We start from the raw sequence: 13,466 nt of genomic DNA on the forward strand, positions 1-13,466 counted from the left end.
TACCTGAGACCCCATTAACCCCTCAGTACAGGTGAGTTACCTGCAGACCCCATTAACCCCTCAGTACAGGTGAGTTACCTGCAGACCCCATTAACCCCTCAGTACAGGTGAGTTACCTGCAGACCCCATTAACCCCTCAGTACAGGTCAGTTACCTGCAGACCCCATTAACCCCTCAGTACAGGTCAGTTACCTGCAGACCCCATTAACCCCTCAGTACAGGTGAGTTACCTGCAGACCCCATTAACCCCTCAGTACAGGTGAGTTACCTGAGACCCCATTAACCCCTCAGTACAGGTGAGTTACCTGCAGACCCCATTAACCCCTCAGTACAGGTGAGTTACCTGAGACCCCATTAACCCCTCAGTACAGGTGAGTTACCTGCAGACCCCATTAACCCTTCAGTACAGGTGAGTTACCTGAGACCCCATTAACCCCTCAGTACAGGTGAGTTACCTGAGACCCCATTAACCCCTCAGTACAGGTCAGTTACCTGAGACCCCATTAACCCCTCAGTACAGGTGAGTTACCTGCAGACCCCATTAACCCCTCAGTACAGGTGAGTTACCTGAGACCCCATTAACCCCTCAGTACAGGTGAGTTACCTGAGACCCCATTAACCCCTCAGTACAGGTGAGTTACCTGAGACCCCATTAACCCCTCAGTACAGGTGAGTTACCTGCAGGAGATGGTCCAGCAGCTGCTCCTCCCCCCCGAACAGCAGGTCCTCCAGCAGCCTCACGGACTCGTCCTCCTCTCCCAGAACCGCCACAAGGTTCTGGTTCCTGACCCGGCGCTGACCCTCCTCCTCGGGGTCAGGGGCCAGCGGGGGGGGGGGCTGCTTCCTCTTCGGGGGGCGGGGCTGCTTCCTCTTCAGGGGGCCGGGCTTCTGCGTCAGGGGGAGGGGGTCCGGCATCAGGGGGAGGGGCTCTGACATCAAGGGGAGGGGCTCCGGCATCAGGGGGAGGGGCTCCGACATCAAGGGGAGGGGCTCCGGCATCACTTCCTCCATGATGAGAAGAACTGCTAACAGAACCAGAACCAGGGTTAATGAGAACCAGAACCAGGTTAATGAGAACCAGAACCAGGTTAATGAGAACCAGAACCAGGTTAATGAGAACCAGAACCAGGTTAACCAGAACCAGAACCAGGTTAACCAGAACCAGGGTTAATGAGAACCAGAACCAGGTTAATGAGAACCAGAACCAGGTTAATGAGAACCAGAACCAGGTTAACCAGAACCAGGGTTAATGAGAACCAGAACCAGGTTAATGAGAACCAGAACCAGGTTAACCAGAGCCAGGTTAATGAGAACCAGGTTAACCAGAACCAGGGTTAATGAGAACCAGAGCCAGGTTAATGAGGGTCTGCTTGGTGTACATGGGGCAGACATCAACAAGTTTCAATGGTATGTTATTGGTTATTGATTATAGTATGTTATTGATTATAGTATGTTATTGATTATAGTATGTTATTGATTATAGTATGTTATTGTGATTTTAGTATGTTATTGGTTATAGTATGTTATAGGTTGTATGTTATTGATTATAGTATGTTATTGGTTATTGATTATGGCCATATTCTTATGATGGTATGATTATTGAAAAGTACACAGCTCTGTTTCACATGAGTGTTCCCACAGATCTAGTCTCTTTATTTTGCCTCAAAGTGCACCAGATTGATTTAACTCTATAACTACAGGGCTTTCACTGGGGGGAGCGAGGCTGAACATCGTGACGAGACATCCATCAACACCCCCAGGAGAAGCTGGTTAGTGTAACATAGTGACGAGACATCCACCAACACCCCCCAGGAGAAGCTGGTAGTGTAACATAGTGACGAGACATCCATCAACACCCCCAGGAGAAGCTGGTAGTGTAACATAGTGACGAGACAATCCACCAACACCCCCAGGAGAAGTCTGGTAGTGTAACATAGTGACGAGACATCCACCAACACCCCCAGGAGAAGCTGGTAGTGTAACATAGTGACGAGACATCCATCAACACCCCCAGGAGAAGCTGGTAGTGTAACATAGTGACGAGACATCCATCAACACCCCCAGGAGAAGCTGGTAGTGTAACATAGTGACGAGACATCCACCAACACCCCCAGGAGAAGCTGGTAGTGTAACATAGTGACGAGACATCCATCAACACCCCCAGGAGAAGCTGGTAGTGTAACATAGTGACGAGACATCCATCAACACCCCAGGAGAAGCTGGTAGTGTAACATAGTGACGATACATCCACCAACACCCCCAGAGAAGCTGGTAGTGTAACATGTGACGAGACATCCACCAACACCCCCAGGAGAAGCTGGTAGTGTAACATAGTGACGAGACATCCACCAACACCCCCAGGAGAAGCTGGTAGTGTAACATAGTGACGAGACATCCATCAACACCCCCAGGAGAAGCTGGTAGTGTCCTGCTGCCTGCCTGCCTGGCTGGGTGAGTGAGTGCCTGCCTGGGTGGGGGGGTGCCTGCCTGCCTGGCTGGGTGAGTGAGTGCCTGCCTGGGTGGGGGGGTGCCTGCCTGCCTGGGTGGGTGAGTGAGTGCCTGCCTGGCTGGGTGAGTGAGTGCCTGCCTGCCTGGGTGGGTGAGTGGGTGCCTGCCTGCCTGGGTGGGTGAGTGGGTGCCTGCCTGGCTGGGTGAGTGAGTGCCTGCCTGCCTGGGTGGGTGAGTGGGTGCCTGCCTGGCTGGGTGAGTGGGTGCCTGCCTGCCTGGGTGGCTGCTTAAATCCCGGCATGACTTATCGTTACAGTGGATGTAATGCTTTTAATGGATCTTTAGCTCCAACCCCAGCTGCTGTATTTACATGTGTTACTGAGCAGAGAGAGGGTACTGACCTGCTGCTTTCACGTCCTCTTGGTTCAAGTCCTCTTAATTAACGTCCTCTTAATTAAGGTCTTCTTAATTATAGTCCTCTTGATTAAAGTCCTCTTGATATAAAGTGACTTCTGTGTTCCTCAGCTCCTCGGTAGCTCCACATGTGGACCGTAGTGTTTTCTTCACGTGTTTCCGGGTCACTCTGCACCGGGGAAATGAAAGCCTGCCCCCTGGTGGTGCTCTTAATTTTCTCCTTCTATTGTGGTATGACAGTTGGCAAACAGCCTTGAGGTGCATTCACCGCCACCTTCTGGACGGAGTGTGGATCAGCAGCACGATGTCTAAACTCTGCTCTGAACCCCTTCTCTAATCTCCACTATGTCTGTTTCTCTTCAGTGCTTCCTTCAGTAATGGATGGTATTTGCGACATAGCAGAAAGATGTGCTCCACTGTTTCATAATGACCACAGTATTCACATGTGCCTGTTTCATGATTTTCATAGTGAATAATGTGTTATTGATCCCTCCTCCTTCTTCCGTGTAACGTCAGAGGTCCGACTCGGTGTCGTGTAGCCACACTCTCAGTTGAACGAGGCTCCTCCTGTCAGATGGAGGGAGTAAAGCTTTGGGACAAACTCCCCTCTCTCCTCAGAAACAGGAAATGCCGTAACTGTATGTAACAACGGTTTCAAATCAGCATCTCTTTGACAAAAAATGTAAATTAATAACTCAAATAAAACTCCCAACATCTTTAATTGTGTTACTTTTTTGTAAAGCTCTTTTAGTTTGAAACCTGATGTTTATAAGCTTCTTAGTTTTTGCAACAGTCTGTAAATATACACAACTTTATAATAAAATGCACAAATTTACCTTTTTCTAGACTAAACACAGGTATGATCCTAAGTTAAAGTGGACCTATCATGCTATATTTGAATAATATAGTGTAGGACCATACCTATATAAGGCATATTTATACTTTTCTGTTTTCAAAATACCAAACAGATCATGCATTTTAGCCATGCCTCATTTTGCTCAATTTGCACTTTTTTTTAGCTCTGTTTTTGCAAGGGCTGATTCAGTGAGAACAGCACCATCTACAGGCCTGGCATATGTACTACAGCGTCTCCAGCGCTTTCAAACGGCAATGGCCGTGGCTGTCTCCTACTGATTGGTGGAGTTGGCCCAATAGCCGTAGCGCCACCGTCCTGACGTCAGGACAGTGTTCAAATCTGGATCAGTTTTTATCAGATCCGTTGCAGCCCCTTTTTTAGAGATTTGGGTATGGAGGAAAATAGAGAGGGTTGTGTTTTCTGACACTTGGTGAGTTCCCTGGAACACCGGGGACACATATTCATGTAGAAAAGACGTACACAAGTGCATTTTGCATGATAGGTCCCCTTTAAAAACATGAGGTTATCATGAGGTTGTTAACATCGCAGTTTATCACTGGATGTTTGCTGGAACTGTTTGTAAACAGCGTGTTTCCTGACGGACACACAGCGTGACTCCGGTCAGGTAGAGACCCGTCTCCAGTCAGCACCGCTGCAGACTCGCTGTTTGAGGGCTTGATAGCCCACTCCCCCTCCACCCCCGCTCCACTCCCCCTCCACCCCGCTCCACTCCCCCTCCACCCCGCTCCACTCCCCCTCCACCCCGCTCCACTCCGCTCCCCCTCCACCCCGCTCCACCCCGCTCCACCCCGCTCCACTCCGCTCCCCCTCCACCCCGCTCCACTCCCCCTCCACCCCGCTCCACTCCACTCCCCCTCCACCCCGCTCCACTCCACTCCCCCTCCCGCCCCGCTCCACTCCCCCTCCGCTCCACTCCCCCTCCACCCCGCTCCACCCCCCTCCGCCCCACTCCGCCCCACTCCGCTCCACTCCCCCTCCACCCCGCTCCACCCCGCTCCACTCCACTCCCCCTCCGCCCCGCTCCACTCCACTCCCCCTCCGCCCCGCTCCACTCCCCCTCCACTCCACTCCGCCCCGCTCCACTCCCCCTCCGCTCCACTCCCCCTCCACCCCGCTCCACTCCCCCTCCGCCCCACTCCACTCCCCCTCCACCCCGCTCCACTCCGCTCTACTCCACTCCCCCTCCACCCCGCTCCACTCCGCCCCACTTCCGCCCACTCCGCTCCACTCCGCTCCACTCCACTCCCCCTCCACCCCCGCTCCACCCCGCTCCACTCCACTCCCCCTCCACCCCGCTCCACTCCACTCCCCTCCGCCCCGCTCCACTCCCCCTCCCCGCTCCCACTCCCCCTCCACCCCGCTCCACTCCCCCTCCGCCCCCCTCCGCCCCACTCCGCCCCACTCCACTCCCCCTCCACCCCGCTCCACTCCGCTCCACTCCACTCCCCCTCCACCCCGCTCCACTCCCCCTCCGCCCCACTCCGCTCCACTCCGCTCCACTCCACTCCCCCTCCACCCCGCTCCACTCCCCCTCCGCCCCACTCCGCCCCACTCCGCTCCACTCCACTCCCCCTCCACCCCGCTCCACTCCCCCCCACTCCGCCCCACTCCACTCCCCCTCCACCCCGCTCCACTCCGCTCCACTCCACTCCCCCTCCACCCCGCTCCGCTCCGCCCCGCTCCGCCCCGCTCCGCTCCACTCCGCCCCACTCCGCTCCGCTCCACTCCCCCTCCGCCCCGCTCCACTCCGCCCCACCCCGCTCCACTCCACTCCCCCATTATATCCCATAATGATCTGAAACACCTGGACTATTATATCCCATAATGATCTGAAACACCTGGACTATTATATCCCATAATGATCTGAAACACCTGGACAGATTATATCCCATAATGATCATTAACCCAGGTGTGACTCTACCTGTAACGACTGTATTCTGGTGTCTAAGCATCACCACTAAGTCATTATTTAAAAAGTAAAGACTCAGTGAGAGAAATTAGGGAAACATAGGGACAGAGGGAAACATAGAAAACAATCATCAGTTTTTCAAGAAGTTTCGTATTAAAATAATCTAAATCTCAACACGTTTTGTTTCTATTTCACTCATTGAGACGTGGTTTTAACCCCTTCACCCCCACACTGACAGTTCAGGTGGTTCCTGTTGACCTGCCACACAAAGAGGTTCAAGAACAAACACACGTGAAATACTGGAAGCTGTTTATCAGTCAAACAGAACAGATTTAAACATTTAGACATGAGACCTGGGGAGACCTGGTGAGACCTGGTGAGACCTGGTGAGACCTGGTGACACCTGGGGAGACCTGGTGAGACCTGGTGAGACCTGGTGTGACCTGGTGAGACCTGGTGTGACCTGGTGACACATGGTGACACCTGGTGTGACCTGGTGAGACCTGGTGAGACCTGGTGTGACCTGGTGAGACCTGGTGTGACCTGGTGAGACCTGGTGTGACCTGGTGAGACCTGGTGAGACCTGGTGAGACCTGGTGAGACCTGGTGGGACCTGGTGTGACCTGGTGACACCTGGTGAGACCTGGTGAGACCTGGTGGGACCTGGTGACACCTGGTGTGACCTGGTGAGACCTGGTGTGACCTGGTGAGACCTGGGACCTGGTGAGACCTGGTGAGACCTGGTGAGACCTGGTGAGACCTGGTGGGACCTGGTGAGACCTGGGACCTGGTGAGACCTGGTGACACCTGGTGTGACCTGGTGAGACCTGGTGTGACCTGGTGACACCTGGTGTGACCTGGTGAGACCTGGTGACACCTGGTGTGACCTGGTGAGACCTGGTGAGACCTGGTGTGACCTGGTGAGACCTGGTGAGACCTGGTGAGACCTGGTGAGACCTGGTGAGACCTGGTGAGACCTGGTGTGACCTGGTGAGACCTGGTGTGACCTGGTGAGACCTGGTGAGACCTGGTGAGACCTGGTGAGACCTGGTGAGACCTGGTGGGACCTGGTGACACCTGGTGTGACCTGGTGAGACCTGGTGTGACCTGGTGAGACCTGGGACCTGGTGAGACCTGGTGAGACCTGGTGAGACCTGGTGGGACCTGGTGGGACCTGGTGACACCTGGTGTGACCTGGTGAGACCTGGTGTGACCTGGTGACACCTGGTGTGACCTGGTGAGACCTGGTGACACCTGGTGTGACCTGGTGAGACCTGGTGAGACCTGGTGTGACCTGGTGAGACCTGGTGAGACCTGGTGAGACCTGGTGTGACCTGGTGAGACCTGGTGAGACCTGGTGAGACCTGGTGTGACCTGGTGAGACCTGGTGAGACCTGGTGAGACCTGGTGAGACCTGGTGTGACCTGGTGAGACCTGGTGAGACCTGGTGAGACCTGGTGAGACCTGGTGTGACCTGGTGAGACCTGGTGAGACCTGGTGTGACCTGGTGAGACCTGGTGAGACCTGGTGTGACCTGGTGAGACCTGGTGGAGTCACTCAGACGTTTTAAAGCAGAGAATCATCTGTTTAACGTGAACACAGTCGTGAGTTAAAGTCCAGAGAATAAAGACAGATATTAAAGACGACTTCTTATCGGACGACCAATAAATAAAGATGTCATTTAATAAGAATCTTAATAAGAATCTTATTATTCCCTAAAACTCAGAATATTTTTAGGATCATTTTTGACCTTCATTAAAATACTGTCGCTGTTTTATTGAGTAAACTTTATATAATATGATCTAATATTTCCACTTCAGTTATCGGGACATTGAACTCACGACCATCGATCCATCATTCACTGCTTCTGGTTATATTTGAGTTTTGACTTCTGAGAACAACATCTCCTGAGAAGTGATTTAACACTGAGAGTAAAGCGGAGATAAAGAAGACATGCAACAAGGACAGAGGAGGGAAGGAGAGGAGGGAGGAGGGAAGGAGATGAGTGAGGGAGGAATGCAGAGTCCTTGCTGCAGGAGGAACTACCACCTGCAGGTGAGTTCAGGTGCGTTTGTTTTGTTCACGTTGGCCACAATGAAGCACGTCACCCTGACAGCAGGTGAGAGTTCACAGGTGAGAGTTCACAGGTGAGAGTTCACAGGTGAGAGTTCACAGGTGAGAGTTCATGGTCCACGTGTTCTCTCCGTCACGTGTTCTCTCCTCCACGTGTTCTCTCCTCCACGTGTTCTCTCCGTCTCGTGTCCGTTCTCTCCGTCACGTGTTCTCTCCTCCACGTGTTCTCTCCTCCACGTGTTCTCTCCTCCACGTGTTCTCTCCGTCTCGTGTCCGTTCTCTCCGTCACGTGTTCTCTCCTCCACGTGTTCTCTCCTCCACGTGTTCTCTCCGTCACGTGTTCTCTCCGTCTCGTGTCCGTTCTCTCCGTCACGTGTTCTCTCCTCCACGTGTTCTCTCCGTCTCGTGTCCGTTCTCTCCGTCACGTGTTCTCTCCGTCACGTGTTCTCTCCGTCACGTGTTCTTTCCGTCACGTGTTCTCTCCTCCACGTGTTCTCTCCGTCTCGTGTCCGTTCTCTCCGTCACGTGTTCTCTCCTCCACGTGTTCTCTCCGTCTCGTGTCCGTTCTCTCCGTCACGTGTTCTCTCCTTCACGTGTTCTCTCCGTCTCGTGTCCGTTCTCTCCGTCACGTGTTCTCTCCTCCACGTGTTCTCTCCGTCTCGTGTCCGTTCTCTCCGTCACGTGTTCTCTCCGTCACGTGTTCTCTCCGTCACGTGTTCTTTCCGTCACGTGTTCTCTCCTCCACGTGTTCTCTCCGTCTCGTGTCCGTTCTCTCCGTCACGTGTTCTTTCCGTCACGTGTTCTCTCCGTCTCGTGTCCGTTCTCTCCGTCACGTGTTCTTTCCGTCACGTGTTCTCTCCGTCTCGTGTCCGTTCTCTCCGTCACGTGTTCTTTCCGTCACGTGTTCTCTCCGTCATGTGTTCTCTCCTTCACGTGTTCTCTCCTTCACGTGTTCTCTCCGTCACGTGTTCTCTCCTTCACGTGTTCTCTCCTTCACGTGTCCGTTCTCTCCATCACGTGTTCTCTCCGTCACGTGTTCTCTCCGTCACGTGTTCTTTCCGTCACGTGTTCTCTCCTTCACGTGTTCTCTCCGTCACGTGTTCTCTCCGCCACGTGTTCTCTCCTTCACGTGTTCTCTCCTTCACGTGTCCGTTCTCTTCGTCACGTGTTCTCTCCGTCACGTGTTCTCTCCGTCACGTGTTCTCTCCTTCACGTGTTCTCTCCTTCACGTGTCCGTTCTCTTCGTCACGTGTTCTCTCCTTCACGTGTTCTCTCCGTCACGTGTTCTCTCCGCCACGTGTTCTCTCCTTCACGTGTTCTCTCCTTCACGTGTCCGTTCTCTTCGTCACGTGTTCTCTCCGTCACGTGTTCTCTCCGTCACGTGTTCTCTCCGTCACGTGTTCTCTCCGTCACGTGTTCTCTCCGTCATGTGTTCTCTCCTTCACGTGTTCTCTCCTTCACGTGTCCGTTCTCTCTGTCACGTGTTCTCTCCGTCACGTGTTCTCTCCTTCACGTGTTCTCTCTGTCACGTGTTCTCTCCTTCACGTGTCCGTTCTCTCCGTCACGTGTTCTCTCCGTCACGTGTTCTCTCCGTCACGTGTTCTCTCCTTCACGTGTCCGTTCTCTCCGTCATGTGTTCTCTCCGTCACGTGTTCTCTCCTTCACGTGTTCTCTCCTTCACGTGTTCTCTCCTTCACGTGTCCGTTCTCTCTGTCACGTGTTCTCTCCGTCACGTGTTCTCTCCTTCACGTGTTCTCTCCGTCACGTGTTCTCTCCGTCACGTGTTCTCTCCTTCACGTGTTCTCTCCGTCACGTGTTCTCTCCGTCACGTGTTCTTTCCGTCACGTGTTCTCTCCGTCACGTGTTCTCTCCGTCACGTGTTCTTTCCGTCACGTGTTCTCTCCGTCACATGTTTTCTCCGTCACGTGTTCTCTCCGTCACGTGTTCTCTCCTTCACGTGTCCGTTCTCTGATTCACGTGTTCTCTCCGTCACGTGTTCTTTCCGTCACGTGTTCTCTCCTTCACGTGTTCTCTCCTTCACGTGTTCTCTCCGTCACGTGTTCTCTCCTTCGCGTGTTCTCTCCGTCGCGTGTTCTCTCCTTCGCGTGTTCTCTCCTTCACGTGTTCTCTCCTTCACGTGTCCGTTCTCTCTGTCACGTGTTTTCTCCGTCACGTGTTCTCTCCGTCACGTGTTCTCTCCTTCACGTGTCCGTTCTCTGATTCACGTGTTCTCTCCGTCACGTGTTCTTTCCGTCACGTGTTCTCTCCTTCACGTGTTCTCTCCTTCACGTGTTCTCTCCGTCACGTGTTCTCTCCTTCGTGTGTTCTCTCCGTCGCGTGTTCTCTCCTTCGCGTGTTCTCTCCTTCACGTGTTCTCTCCTTCACGTGTCCGTTCTCTCCGTCACGTGTTCTCTCCGTCACGTGTTCTCTCCTTCACGTGTCCGTTCTCTCCGTCACGTGTTCTCTCCGTCACGTGTTCTCTCCTTCACGTGTCCGTTCTCTCCGTCACGTGTTCTCTCCTTCACGTGTTCTCTCTCTCCTTCACGTGTTCTCTCTCTCCTTCACGTGTTCTCTCTCTCCTTCACGTGTTCTCTCCTTCACGTGTTCTCTCTCTCCTTCACGTGTTCTCTCTCTCCTTCACGTGTCCATAAACTAAAAGTGCACGTGCAAAATGTAAAAAATTCAACTAAAGGAGTTCATGTCCAGAGGAGGAAGTCATACTGTCACATGACCAGACCTCTCCTCAGCCAATCAGCTGTGAGCGCAGATGAGGCGTCGCTGCTGGACGCTGCAGATGGTCAGCAAACACGATGAGTGTGTGTGTATGTGTATGAGTGTGTGTGTGTGTATGTGTGTGTATGCATGTGTGTGAGTGTGTGAGTGTGTGTGTGTGTGTGTATGTGGTGTGTGTGTATGTGTGTGTGTGTGTATGTGGTGTAGTGTGTGAGGGTGTGTAGTGTGTGGGTGTGTGTAGTGTGTGGGTGTGTGGAGGTGTGGGTGTGTGTGGTGTATGTGTGGTATGCGTATGTGTGTGTATGTGTGGTGTGGTGGTGTGTGGTTGTGTATGGTGTGTGTGTGTGTCTGGGTGAGTGAGTGTGTGTGTGTGGTGTGTGTGTGTGTGTGTATGTGTGTGTGTGTGTATGTGTGTGTGTGTGTATGTGTGTGTGTGTGTATGTGTGTGTGTGTGTGTATGTGTGTGTGTCTGTGTGTGTCTGTGTGAGTGTGTGTGTGTGTGTGTGTGTGTGTGTGTGTGTGTGTGTGTGTGTGGTAGTGGTCTTCAGGGTTCACCTCCCGACAGGCGGCAGTGGAGGTGCTCCTCTCATCACTGTAAACACAAAGAGAGTTCATTAAAATCGACTTTTTGCTCAGAATTTGGAATCAGTGTTTTTCAGTTTTGTGACTTTTGACTTGACTTCAAAAACATAACTGCACCAATCCAGGTATTTGAAATGTGAAATGTGTATCTGGACTGTTTCAAGCATCCAACCCAACGATTGAGTGGCTGCATTTTGGAGATGATTGGACAACCTTTGGTTTTTGGACAAACTGCTCCAAAATTGAAGTTGCTCTGATTTGCATGAAATGTTGTGCATTGAGAGAGGCTGCATCACAGGTGACTCACCCAAAGTCACGTGCATTGAGAGAGGCTGCATCACAGGTGACTCACCCAAAGTCACGTGCATTGAGAGAGGCTGCATCACAGGTGACTCACCCAAAGTCACGTGCATTGAGAGAGGCTGCATCACAGGTGACTCAGCCAAAGTCACGTGCATTGAGAGAGGCTGCATCACAGGTGACTCAGCCAAAGGCACGTGCATTGAGAGAGGCTGCATCACAGGTGACTCACCCAAAGTCACGTGCATTGAGAGAGGCTGCATCACAGGTGACTCAGCCAAAGGCACGTGCATTGAGAGAGGCTGCATCACAGGTGACTCAGCCAAAGTCACGTGCATTGAGAGAGGCTGCATCACAGGTGACTCACCCAAAGTCACGTGCATTGAGAGAGGCTGCATCACAGGTGACTCACCCAAAGTCACGTGCATTGAGAGAGGCTGCATCACAGGTGACTCAGCCAAAGTCACGTGCATTGAGAGAGGCTGCATCACAGGTGACTCACCCAAAGTCACGTGCATTGAGAGAGGCTGCATCACAGGTGACTCACCCAAAGTCACGTGCATTGAGAGAGGCTGCATCACAGGTGACTCAGCCAAAGTCACGTGCATTGAGAGAGGCTGCATCACAGGTGACTCAGCCAAAGGCACGTGCATTGAGAGAGGCTGCATCACAGGTGACTCACCCAAAGTCACGTGCATTGAGAGAGGCTGCATCACAGGTGACTCACCCAAAGTCACGTGCATTGAGAGAGGCTGCATCACAGGTGACTCACCCAAAGTCACGTGCGTGCGTGCGTGCGTGCGTGCGTGCGTGCGTGCGTGCGTGCGTGCGTGCGTGTGTGTGTGTGTGTGCGTGTGTGTGTGTGTACCTCTGTTGGCCTTGCTGGGGTAGATCTTGGCGAAGTGTCGGTACTCTTCCGGAGGAGGGAAGTCGTCCAGAGGATGAAACGAATACTTGGACTCAAAGTCATCTGCAGGAGGAGAGACACACAGCAGTCTAATTTACGGTTTCTTTACAACAACAACAACAACAACAACAACAACAACAACAACACACTGAGGTGAGAGCCACATGAAGGAGAGGTCATATACTCGCATTTTAGACTCTGTTACTAACTGTATATCTGTAGACTTGGTATGTCTTAAATGTCCGGTTAGGATGTATTAGAACGAAATCTAAAATGTAAATTGTAAATAAGCCATCTGTATGTAAAATATGTCTTATATGATATGTTTTGAGCTGTACTGTACTGTACCCAATATACAAGCTGTTAATACACTTTTCAATCAATCAATCAATCAGTCAGAGGACGGGGAGACGTGGAGCAGACGTTTATACATTAAAGAAGAATTGCTCTCTTTCAGGATTCTAAACTTTATAATGAATGTGTTTATTTGGCTGATTTCTTTATATGATGATGTCATGCTCTTCAGACTGAGCTCTGATTGGACACTCACCCACGAAAGAGCGGGGGACGGAGGGGGAGGAGGAGGTGCCGTTGCGGAGAGGAGGGGGGGGGCGGGGGGGGCTTCGCTCTGGAGGGGGGGTTGCAGGAGGGGGAGGGGCTACCATGAGTCCTGTAGGGGGGAGGGGGCGGGGCTTCTCTGGCCCCGCCCCTCAGTGACGCTGCCGACGGCTGGGCAGGAACCGGGGGGGCTGAAAATATATTAACATAATATTAGAGGTTAATATTAAACATCAGTTCATGAGGTTAACACAGACATTCAAATAAATTAAATGTTCTATACATTAAATAAAACATGAAAATCGAACAGATAGATCAGCTGATAGATTGAAAATAAAAAAGCTATAGATAATGATGTTAGTGGGGGGGGGGGGCACGGGGTCTTATGTAAATACATCGAACATGGAAACATAGTTTAAACAGGGTTCCTGCAGGTTTCACCAACTCAAATTTAAGACCTTTTAAGACCTTTTTAAGACCTTTTAAGACCTTTTTAAGACCTTTTTAAGACCCTTTTAAGACCTTTTAAGACCTTTTAAAGACCACTTTGAATAGAATTTAAGACTTATTTCACGGCAAGAAAGTATGAAGGAGAATTGCTATGAAAGAAGAAATACATCCCATAATTACTGACAAAGCAAAGTGTGAAGTATTCACGTTCAACA

At 51.9% G+C, this 13,466-nt stretch overlaps 2 protein-coding genes across 2 annotated transcripts in view; both read right to left on the minus strand.

The window, feature by feature from the left end:
* LOC117499193 (U3 small nucleolar RNA-associated protein 18 homolog) overlaps positions 1–12,849 on the minus strand; it is a gene marked incomplete at its 3' end in the record, with an annotated part of 19,811 nt that extends 6,962 nt beyond the window's left edge. Inside the window, 4 exon segments of the mRNA XM_034151562.1 lie at positions 679–1,025; positions 11,010–11,046; positions 12,205–12,306; positions 12,794–12,849. Coding sequence (XP_034007453.1) covers positions 679–1,011 — 333 coding nt within the window.
* Positions 3,086–5,518, minus strand: LOC117499201 (glycine-rich cell wall structural protein 1.0-like). The gene is made up of 2 exons (XM_034151576.1): positions 4,460–5,518; positions 3,086–3,139 (listed from the first exon to the last, which is right to left on the minus strand). The coding sequence occupies exons 1-2, from the start codon at positions 5,516–5,518 to the stop codon at positions 3,086–3,088; spliced, it is 1,113 nt and encodes a 370-aa protein (XP_034007467.1).
* Positions 12,850–13,466: the final 617 nt, after the last annotated feature.

Source organism: Trematomus bernacchii, unplaced genomic scaffold (assembly GCF_902827165.1).
Source record: "Trematomus bernacchii unplaced genomic scaffold, fTreBer1.1, whole genome shotgun sequence".
In the NCBI taxonomy this organism is placed as follows: Eukaryota; Metazoa; Chordata; class Actinopteri; order Perciformes; family Nototheniidae; genus Trematomus; species Trematomus bernacchii.